This window comes from Myzus persicae, unplaced genomic scaffold, assembly GCF_001856785.1.
Source record: "Myzus persicae strain clone G006 unplaced genomic scaffold, MPER_G0061.0, whole genome shotgun sequence".
NCBI lineage: Eukaryota > Metazoa > Arthropoda > Insecta > Hemiptera > Aphididae > Myzus > Myzus persicae.
Genome location: NW_019104266.1, coordinates 1,173,380 through 1,185,258, shown reverse-complemented (window position 1 = coordinate 1,185,258; position 11,879 = coordinate 1,173,380). Strand labels below are relative to the sequence as shown.

The 11,879-nt window shown below is 30.4% G+C and overlaps 1 protein-coding gene across 2 annotated transcripts; it reads left to right on the top strand.

Annotated features, from left to right (window-relative positions):
• Positions 1 to 1,736: 1,736 nt before the first annotated feature.
• Positions 1,737 to 10,984, top strand: LOC111040674 (growth/differentiation factor 8-like). Of its 2 annotated transcripts, none has more exons than XM_022324666.1 (5): positions 1,737 to 1,869; positions 5,735 to 6,282; positions 8,177 to 8,379; positions 8,928 to 9,122; positions 10,563 to 10,984. In XM_022324666.1, exons 2-5 carry the CDS (start codon positions 5,814 to 5,816, stop codon positions 10,971 to 10,973), a joined length of 1,278 nt encoding a protein of 425 aa, XP_022180358.1. In that variant the 5' UTR covers positions 1,737 to 1,869; positions 5,735 to 5,813; the 3' UTR covers positions 10,974 to 10,984. The 2 variants fall into 2 exon arrangements, with proteins under 2 accessions (XP_022180358.1, XP_022180359.1); XM_022324667.1 differs by lacking the exon at positions 1,737 to 1,869 and adding an exon at positions 4,596 to 4,618.
• Positions 10,985 to 11,879: the final 895 nt, after the last annotated feature.

Here is an 11,879-nt window from a genome sequence, read left to right as displayed (position 1 = left end):
AACGTTTGCACGTAATAAACTATTTAATATTAGTCAACTTTATTAAAATTCTTAAGGTATTCAAATGTGGTCGCCCGCACACAATCCTATTACTTGTTTAATTATTGTATACCCATGTATAAAATAAATACATTCATAATATCAATTAATGTATTATTATTAGTTATATTTATGGAATTCATTATTCAGTATTATCAGTTTCAATATCACAAACAACTTTAAAGTTCTAATATTATTATTATTATTATTATTATTATGCTATGATAAATTTGTTATATTATAGTAAATAACTTTCAACCATTGTTAGATACAACGTTATTACTAAGTACTTATATCATATTATTTAAAAAAAAAACAAAAACACTTTAAATCTACACAGTGCACATAATGGTTGTATTAAGATAAATTTTTTTTTTCAAAAAAAAAAAAAAAACGAAAAACTTATTTTAATATATTTTAAGCCAAGAGTTCATAAATTAAATGTTTCGTTTTAGCATTGATTATTATTACTATGCATAATCAACGTAATTATTATTTTATTTAGTATATACATCTTACATATTTCGATGAAATCGTTTAATTATTAATTATCGCTATTTCAGTAACCATTATCTCTTGGTCTAGTTGGGCCAATGTGATATTTCAATAGGTCACGCTATCATATGTCACCACTCACCATGTATGCATCAATCCAATATGTATATCTAATTTAACATTTTAATAATTACTACTATTTGAACTAGTTACCTATTTAAAAATACGAAATAGTTTCAATTCCTATTTAATATTTTATTATCTACATTTATTCCAAATTTTTAAAAAGAATGTAGTTGTGGAATTGTTAAGTTAGAAATCATGATGTACATTATATCAATTATTTTTAGATTTTGATAATTGTATAGTTACTTTCGGTTTTCGTCGAGTAAAAGTCACGTACGTATTTGACCGACTCTAACGCTGATTAGACAAATAATAAAAGTAAAACTAATAATTATTAGATATTTTTTTGTGGTTTTTACGTTGGGTACTAAATTACTCATAGATAATTTATATAAACACTGATTTTAAATTATTAATCAAGTTATTTATTGCAAAAATAGTCTTGAATTATTTATTTAAAATATGAAACTAAGCTTTATCCATAATTTGTATTTGACTATATAATAGTCAAATAAAAAAATATAAACATTAAACTCTTATAGGCAGTAAGATAAAAACATGTTACATTATATCCGGTGGGTTATGAAAATTAAAGTTTGCTGGATTTTTTGATTCATATACCTATCGTTGTAATTAATTAAAATATGATTTTAAATGTTCATATTTTCTATGAAATGATTTCCATCGCTTTTTATTCCGGTTTGTAAAAACATTATAAGACTCTTACAACTCTTACTTAAACTTAGAACCTAGTTACAACATATCTGGAGTTTATACTGATACTATTTACGTTTTAAAAACATTATTTTTAATATCCTAAAATATATGATAAATGCACATTTAAAATGAAAACTGAAATATTTTAACTTTCAGTGTATTTAAACTATTTGTCTTATATTAAAGTGATGGTCGTTAATGCTTATCAATATAGCAATTATAGTTATGTTCTTTTTTAATTATCTCATATATTAATGATTAACGAACAGTTTTAATTAATAGACAAAAGTTAGAAAAAAAAAGATTTTATGCAAATCAATACAAAATGCAAATCTATTGTTGTAATGCCAAACAAAATAAGATAATTACTTTTAGTTTACATGTTTAGCCTATCTGTAACGGTTGTGCAAATTTAAAGATCATCACTCACTATAACCGGTTCATTCAGCTTCATTCAACAACTAAACAAAACAAAACATTTAAGGTGTTAAGGTACGTTACGTAGGTCTAAATTTATACAGATTTATTAATGCGGGCCCAGAATCATGATTGTCAGTATTGACTACCTAAGTATCGAGGAAAGTCGCTTTGGTGTATAATAAAGGTTTAGAGTGTACCTCATCGTCATTTAGTAGGCAAATCATACATTGTAAATTATATGTTAATATATTTAGATCTCATTATGATATATTTTATATATCATTTTATTATTTTATACTTTGATTTAATCACATTTTTTTTTTAGAAATATAGTAGGTTGAATTCATTTTTGACATAGAAATTGAATATATAATATAATAAATTAATAATAGTTATTACTTATTAAAATATTGTATCGTGTATTATTAATTTATAATTCAATACGTACCTACTGTTGAACGGTGTGAATAGGTTCATATTATAAATAAGTACTAACATTAAATTAGTCTAAATATGGAGAAAATCGCATAATTTACAGAAAAAATAAACTAACGTAATAGTGGATAGTCAAGAGTTTCCGATTATTTGTATCACAACAAAATAACAACAATCGTTTCTATAATTCTGTGTACAAAAATATATTAAAAAAATAAAAACTACAATCGTTGGATTAAAAATTGTTGATTTCTTGAAGTTAAATATCAAATTTAAACTAATAAAAAAAAATGTGCTTATATCTTTTTCCAATTTTTAAATTTCTGCGAAAATCAAAAGCAAAGAACCATTAACATTCAATTAGCTAGGTACATTTGAAAGTTTTATGACAAAGATAATTTTTTAAAAAATATTTATAGTATAGACTATAGAGCTTAAAATTAGTCTAAATATTTTTATTGTATACAGAAAATTATAATCCAAATTAAAAGAAAATATTTTAAATTTCTACAGTCAATATTTTTTGAAAAAAAAAACATTTCATACATTTGAACATTGCCTGTTCAAACTTCAAATAGTCATACAAAATTAATGTGGCTACACTCCATAAACATTCTTCTAAATATTTTAGTAAGTACCTACTGAGAATTTTCAATTTGAACTTAAAAAGTACCTATTCTAGATTCAACCGTCTACAAGAAACTTCCATCGAAATTGACGATCGGGGTATTTTCTCTAACTGTAGAAGGGTCTAAAGACATAAAAACATACATCATTTTAAAATTAATACATTTTTCGCTACGCTTAGAATCCAAAATAAGAGATTTTTATAGTAAGACAATATTATTATAAACTAGAATATAATAGGAACATCGTATTTAAGTTTAATCGAGAGTAACAGCTCAAATCGAACATTGAATTGATAATAATTACTCATATTTTTTATGCGCATTTATTGGTTGGTCTAAAAAATATAAATTCATAACATGGCAATGATATTTTTAATTTTTAATTGCGAACACGTTATATATACGTGCATAACACAATATATCATATCATAACATACAGACCAATACATCGTAAGATAACAGGTAAGTCATAAAAGCATAACTTGCAACTTGTACTGCAAGCACTGCAGCCTGCATATTATTATTTATTGTGTTCGGAGGAGTGCTTAGGAATGTGTATAGCGTGTGGAGGGGGTGGACATGTTTTTTATTGTTCATTTAGGAACCAATATTAAACATGAGAAATCTATTACAAAATATAAATAAATAGACTACAATTTTTGTGATACAAAATATTTGTTAAATTTAGTTTATAAATTAGTTATACTATAGGTACATCAGAAAACAAAATTTATGTAATTTAATATGTTGCTTTGAAAATGACATTTACTTGTATGACCTACCATAAGCTTTTCGCCTATCGACTTTGATGTTTGACGTCAATTACATCGATTAATATAGACTACCTGAATTGGGTACTACTTTTGCACCAGTACGGCAGCACAAACGGTATGATAAACTAAAATCAGGTAGGTACACATCAATAAATTGCGTCATAAAAAAAATGTAGGTAAGTAATATATGATGGATTTTAAATCTAATTTCGTCTAATTTATATTTTATATAAGATAAACATTGATGGACAGTAAAAGCTTAAAATCAAATAATATACATTATACCCTTTATAAAAATACAATAGGTATACGTTAATTAAACATAATAATAAAGAAAGATAAGGTACACTTTTGATAAGACCAAATAAACCCAATTATACATACTTATACTAGTATTCTAAGTCTCACCTATACGTATAAAGTTACGAAATAAAACTATACACCTACTTAAACCTACTTATTTTATTATACTCTGTAAAATATGAAAACGTTATATTAATTTATTTAAGAAGATATGTATTTTGATATTTATTGATGTTCTATTGACTGCTGTTTAATGCATAATCTTATTTACAACTACATCCATTAATGTATATTTTCATTGAATTATTTTCTATAGGAGCTCTTGCTCTGGGGGAGGGGGGGGGGTCTTGACAATAACAACAGCGGATTTCTTATTACTCATATTTTTACTAGGAAGCACAGTATGGGAGTGGGACTTTGAATTATCGGCTTCTATTTAGTAAACTCGCGGATAGTGTGTAGTGGTGGGGGTTGGGAGAGTTAATCAATTTTTTCCCGCAAATAAATAACGACCTAACTATACTGATTATCGGGCACTGTTCCCGGCAGGTACAACTTATATAAAGCAATAATCCCAATATGCTGTCATATACCCACAATATAATATATTTATTATATACTCGTGAGTCGTGAATGATTGATTCTCGGATCTTTTTTTCTGACGTAATAATAGGCATTATGGTAATGTTGACTTTTAATACATAGTTTATATACCAATAGGTACACGTTTTCTACAATAATCGTTGAAATTAAATCACAATAAGTTAAATTATACTCGCGCGTATAGCGTTATAAATGTACAATTTTATCTTAATGATACCAAAACACATCCTCAGGAAAATATATTACTAAATTATACTTTCATTTGGTGTCGTTATGATGGTTCATAAATTATATTCTCACACTCTGCACACTCTAGAAGCATAATAGTATATAATATTACTATTATGAACGTTCGTCCTAAACGAGAATCATCACCATATGAAATAACGAATTCGAATATCATACATCTGCCTCCGAGTTTCACGACTAATGGTATTCAACATTCAGCACACAATGAAAAATCGATATGACGTTTCGACATTCGAAACCATCAATAAAATTTATTTTTTTTATTGAAACGACCTGTAATTGTTTTTATCAAAACCATTTATAGTTTGCTAAAAAAATAATAAATGTGAACATAGATACTCACATGCTACACGCGTGTGGAGTGGACACATTTCTATTGAAAAATTAAAACCCAAACCACATTAGTTTACAAGCGATATGTGAAGTATATTATTTGGAAGAACTGGGAGTGCTAATTTGAAACTTTTAGGTGATAAACACCCCCAAGCACCCCCTCCACTCTATGTGCCCCTATGCTACTGGGGTGAGTTTTTTTTACCGTAACGTACGGTTATTACGAGGAAGCAAATTTAATTGCACTACAAAACAATAAAATGAGCTTAAAAAAAAATACAATTTAACGTACTGATAAAAAAAATTGTGTGATCAAAAATGCTTTGAAAAAACTTTATTTCTCATACAAATATGAATTTTTTTTCTTTTAGGAGGAAATCAAAATAAATGTAATCACGTTTTCTGATAACACTATGAAGTATGCAAAAATAAAATAATAATGCCCTAATAAGTAAAAACAAAAAAAATGCAAAATACAATTCTCAGTTTTTATTTTTTGATAATTTATGTAACGAATTGTGCTTAAAATGCAATATTATAGGACATTCTGAAAAAAATGCAATTTGCATTAAAATCTGCTCCACAGTTATTATACATGTTTTTTTATTGTAGGACGAGCTTCTGATTTTCGGATGAAAATCGTGGATGGAACTATAATCCTAGGACCTTTGAACGATAACCACAACCTTTGATGAGTTGGAAAATGCCGAACGTGATGGTCATCACTGTCACCGCCACCTTGATGTTGCTGGCCACCGTTGAAACGGTGTCTGCGGGGGTCGCAACCATCGATGAACGTCAGCAGGACTTAGACAGCGAGTACGATGGTGGAATAAAATCTCTGAACATGGAGCTGATCAAATCGTCGATACTGGACAAGCTGGGAATGCAGCGGCCACCGGAATTAGGCGATCGGCTGCTGCTGCAAGATCGCTTGGGCAAGTACAACAACGACAGCGGAAGTTACACGGTGGCGCCCTCGCAAATCCGGGTCAAGTCCAACCGCATAGACCCGATCGGGAACGGCGGCACCGACGTGCAGAGCCGTAAAACAGCATCCGAGTCCACAGACAACACTATTAATGGTCGCAACGTCCGAGACGACGACGACGACGATTATCACGTCAAGACGCAAAAGCTCATAGCGTTCGCTCAGCCACGTGAGTACAACCCGCCATTTAAAAGAATTTTTTTTTATTTTGTTTTTCTTGATTTTTAAAGTACCCACTGGAATTTTATTTCTGTCCCTAAAAACCATCAACTAATTTTCTACTGTAAAAAGTGTACGCGCTGTAAAACACATCGGTACCTATTAATAACACCAACACATGTTTTTTTTTAAATCTAAAAGTACGAAAATAGTACACATTATATGTATATATAATATATATAACGATGAATAGTAAGGAAAAAAAACTTTTTGATAAAAAATAGTTTTGTTCCAACTATGGTAATTTTACAGTAGTAGGTTCTATGAATTCCACAGTTAAAATTATTTCTTAATAATCAATATTATTCTGGACGTTCTCCATACAAACATGGCGAGTCAAAGTTTGAATAAATATCAGCACCCCAGTCGTTGCACGTTCAGTGTGCCACCCCTATTTTTCAAACAAATTCAAACTAGACATTATAACATAATGATATGTACAGTGGTTACAGGGTTAACCTTCTCACGCCCCTTTGCACAATTTCCACATCTTTATGCTATAAAAAAAAAATCAAATTACACATTATTGTTTGGTAACTACCAACCAATTTTTATTTTACAAACTTAAGCAAATATATTCATGCAATATAAATCTGAAAGTACAAATGATAACATTAACATTTAACAAATAATTTATTTTACGTATGATATATAATTTACAATGTAATTGACAAAATATTTATTAAGCCCTTAAGCTGTCTTGCTTAGACATTCTTCCTGAAAAAATACTTTCATGCCATTGTTGTTGTAAGGCTATTGGATAAGCTTAATGCCTTTGATTGTCAGAAAGCCATTTTATAACAACTGAATAGAGATAAAGATAGAGATTAAAATTGGAAAGATTACATATTATAATTATTAATTTCATATAAAGTGAATTTTTTAATAGTTTTCTGCGATAACGACAACTTTCTGCTAGTTTAAAAAATATTTTACTATGATATTAATCTCTCGATGAATTCGATTTAGCAGTAAGGATACATGCATATAAATTACACAAAAAAACAAACAATGCCTACACTAAAATAAAGGTCACACATTTTTATAAATTAAAGATACTTAAAATGATATTACAGAAATAATTAAAGGTTTCCAACCCTCATAATACTTCAACAGCGTTTTTGCAACTTATTTTATCATTCAACTGTAGGATACAGCATATTTTTTTGTTTGATGTGTAACGATAAACCTAGTAATTTTATTATTTTTAGTTTTTACTTATTTAATCGTTTAGGTAATCAGTTAATAATATTATACTATAGTGTGTATATGTTATATACCTTGCAGTTAGTGTACATTATATATCGATAACATTTAAAAAAAAAATAGAATTACATCTCCTTCACGACAGTAGGTATCCGGCGTGTTCGCCATTTACAATTCAAAGTAAAGAAATAAAGATTAATTTGATAAAATGTTGTTAAAAACAATTTATTCTTGGCATCATAACAGATTTTCTTTTTTTTAAATTCAAACATATCTGCTTGTTGTTTATAGTGTATGCAGTAAAATTTATACTATCTATATAAAGCCAGTGTCTAGTGCACACTTTTCAAATCTATAGCTCACAATTCCAATTTCGGACTATACACTTTGTGATCACTAAAAAATAGGGGCTGCAGTACACATGTTGGTGACGTGAGTGGAAATTGGGAGCTGGGTCTGGACTTGATGATATTCTTGTTCTTTTAAAGTTTAATGCTGCCGTTGAGTAGTTATAATTATAATAATATTTACAACAACAATAATATACTCTTAATTATGATGGAAAAAACGTAAGATTAATAAATATGATGTACCTAATGCTAAGATGAAAATAATAACGATCATAAATACCGACACAGATCCCACGGTGCAAAATCTACAGGGCCAATATCCACTCTGCTTTACGTTTTCCGAGCAAATTCAACATTATCGAATCACCAAAGTCATTCTGTGGGTGTACAAGATACCGTTGGACGTGATCATCGATAACTCGGTGGTTATCATTGATGTGTACAGAATCAATCCAATCAACTTGCAACAGTCATTAGTTTCCAGCATAAAGGTGAGCCGCCCTGACATGAAAGCTTGACTTCATTGAGTTTAGAGTCGGTGGACATTGTTTCCTGCAGTCAGACTATCGCCACATAATAAAATCGATAAACTTGGTTACACTCGACACAATAGAAGTAGGTAATAAACAAAACTATGTATTGCAGCTTTGCGTAGTAGCTGCGGCTTGCTGGTATAATATAATTATATATCTACTTTAAATGAACGATTTTCGCACATATACCTTAAAACTCCGGAAGTGTTTATATATAGCTTTAATTTGCAACTCAAAAACCTAGGTAGCCATACTACAGGTGGACTGTCCATCTCTGTCGAATTTGTTCCCTAAGTGATTTGACACCATTTTCTCATCATGAACTGAGGCTTTCACTTTAACCGAGATACACCTATACATACTTTAGTGTTTAATATTTGTTAGTTTTATCCGTGGTGAAGCCTGGTTATACAACTATAGTAAATAATAAATTAGTATCTAATATCTTTGTATTTTAATTAATTATTTATAACGATTTGTAAAGTGTACTTTATATATTTTTTTAGCGGGTGTTGAACACTACGGAACCTAGTTGGGTGCCCATTGAGCTACAGAAAAACACGTCTGACTGGTTCAAGACCATTGGCGAGGTCAAAAACTTGACGCTAATGGTACAAGCCTACTACCCTGACAAGAACAACACGCACGACAAGTTGCCGTACATAATTGACTCCAAAAAAAGAGATGATAATATTACCGAGGTACGTTATTATATCATAAGGTAACAGGTAAATTATAAAGTACACATAATATACTTACCCCCATACATTATATTTTTATCGTTGTTATAGAGTATTATTTTATATTCTAAACATATACATATCATATGATTGTAATGTATAATTATTATTGTATAATACACAGGACACATAGTTAGATGCAAAGAATAATAAAACAAATACCCATGTAATTACCAGATATGACGAAGTTGTAACTCCGATACTACATAATATATCAGAACTACGCAGTTCAAACATAGTCCAGGATACGTAAGAGTGATGTTATGATTTATTAGTATAGGTTAGAGAGAGAGGATGTGCCCGTTGAAAGAAAAAAATATTTTTTTTTTGATATTTGAATCATAATACGGTGAACTTGGATGTTATTGTACATCGCCACGCCACTTCTTATTGATTATATAGTGCATTAGAAAACTGTTTACCGAGCATAATTCCATACACTTAACATTCGAATATATAACATAATAATATACTTTAGCTCACTCATATTACCATCGATGGTATAATGCTGATTTTTATATACATACGAAATATACGAATTGCGAAAAAAAATAACGTAATATTACATGCTTTATGTACGCGCCTTAAGGAGTCTGTAAACGACCGCATATATTTTGTATGCATATATATAATTATTTATTATATTACACATTTATTATGCAGAGATAGGAAAATTAATCGATTAGTACTGGTTACAAATTACAAGCTACAAAATGTAATTTTTTAACAACCAATTGTAACTGACATCAAAAACCAAACACTTTCCATGAATTAACGATTTTAATTTTGGGGGCCGACTTAACACCCCCCCCCCCCCCCCCCCAAAAAATGTTTTCCTATCAAACTGTACCTAATCAAACCCTTATGTTACAATTTGTTTTTAGACAATTCATAAATTATATAGCTAAGAGATTGTGTGAGGATACTGCCTGAGTAAAATATTGTTCTGTAGGATAACATCAGAGTAATAGGTTTATTAAGTAGCTAATTAAAGAATTAAAGAAGTTATTAGTATTGATAATACACAGTGTTATGTCATCAACGCCACCTCCCTCTCTACTGTTGATTTCACCTCCCGCATAGACGTAGCATGTTGAATTTATGTGTCTTGTAAATTTATATAGCTTTTTTTACTTGTTTACTTGTGGTACATCGACGACGCTGCCGGAACTTCTTGAGAATTCCGAGAGGACTTGACATAATTCTGGGTGGGCCCTTAGTCTTTCCCCTTCTACGTCTATGTCAACCCTCAAATTTGGGCAGCGACACTTCCTCTGAAACCTTCCTGCAAGCTGCAACACTACACCCCCATCGCCTAGGGCACAGCACCACACTACCATCTCCATATATATTTAATCGTCCAATAACTCTATCGATCTACTGCGGTCACGCGTTGTGCAGATCCCGTACTTGGAGGTGCACACCCACTACGGGCACCGGAACAGGCGGGGTGCGGAGTCCGAGCAGCGGACGTACAACGGTACAACCGCGGCGCACGCGCAGTGCAGCAGGCATTCGGTGACGATCGACTTAAAAGAACTCGGCTGGAAACAGATCGTCTGGCCCGAAAAGTTGAAGTTTTACTACTGCTCGGGCGAGTGCAGTTCAACGACGTCAGTGCTATCCTCTAGCGGGCGAGAAGTGCATCAGTGCTGCGTGCCACGCAAGACGTCCGACCTGTTCGCGTTGTACTTAGACTTCACCGGTCCAAGTCGTATTCGCCACGGAAAAATATCCGACATGATAGTAGACGAATGTGGATGCCAAGACACTGATTCCATTGTGCGTTCACTGCTGAAGCGGCTCGTATAATAAATTGATAAACACGAATGTATAATATTATTATATACGAGTTAGAGTAAAATATAAATATATAATTATTATTATTGAACACGTTTGTTTTGATAAATGCAAGTACATCATCATTGGTTCTACGTATTAATAGCCGTATTTGTACCATAAATACCGTTATCTTGTATACTGCAGGTACAAAAGTTTATAACGTTACATCACTTGTATTTGTTTTAGTATACAAAACAAATGACTATATTATGTGATGTGTGCAGTGTTCCAGTGTGCATGATAAACAAACTGTTTAAATACATTTTTTCAATATTAATATCAAGTATAACTAGTATAAGTATGTACTATACCTAAACAGTATTGTATGGATTTAATGAGAACTATTTACTTATAGGCTATAAACTTATCCTAACCTTGAGATTATCTAAAAATAATAATAATCAAAAACGTATGAAAGGTGATGGTATCTGGCCCAAAACATTATCTTCACTGTCTTTATCATTCATTGTATTTGTACTCTCTTCTTGTGAAGATAATTATTTGGGTGATTAGGCAGCCCAATATTTTGTGTCTTCCCACGTCGTCGACACCCCATTTCGCCGACTATTTTATACATGTTCCCAATTTGCCGAATATAAATATTATATAAAAAATTATATAAATTTATATTATAATAAAAGTCAATATAAATTAAAGTTTTTGTAAATAAAAAAAGTCAATATAAATAAAAATAAAAATTATAAACAAAAATGATTGTATGTACATATAATATTTTATTATATCTATGTAGTCCAATAATGAAATTTCTTTTGATTCTTAGACCCATTGATTTCCGAAAATAGTGCTGCAACACAAATATGCTCAATTGGAATGATTAGCCAATATGGTACATTATTCTAAGTTTATCAGTGTTAG

Excerpts from the sequence above, each read along its gene's own strand:
- LOC111040674 (XM_022324666.1), top strand. The coding sequence starts at position 5,814 with ATGAGTTGGAAAATGCCGAACGTGATGGTCATCACTGTCACCGCCACC. Across the intron at positions 6,283-8,176 it reads CATAGCGTTCGCTCAGCCAC|ATCCCACGGTGCAAAATCTA; the intron begins GTGAGTACAACC and ends ATACCGACACAG. Across the intron at positions 8,380-8,927 it reads CATTAGTTTCCAGCATAAAG|CGGGTGTTGAACACTACGGA; the intron begins GTGAGCCGCCCT and ends ATATTTTTTTAG.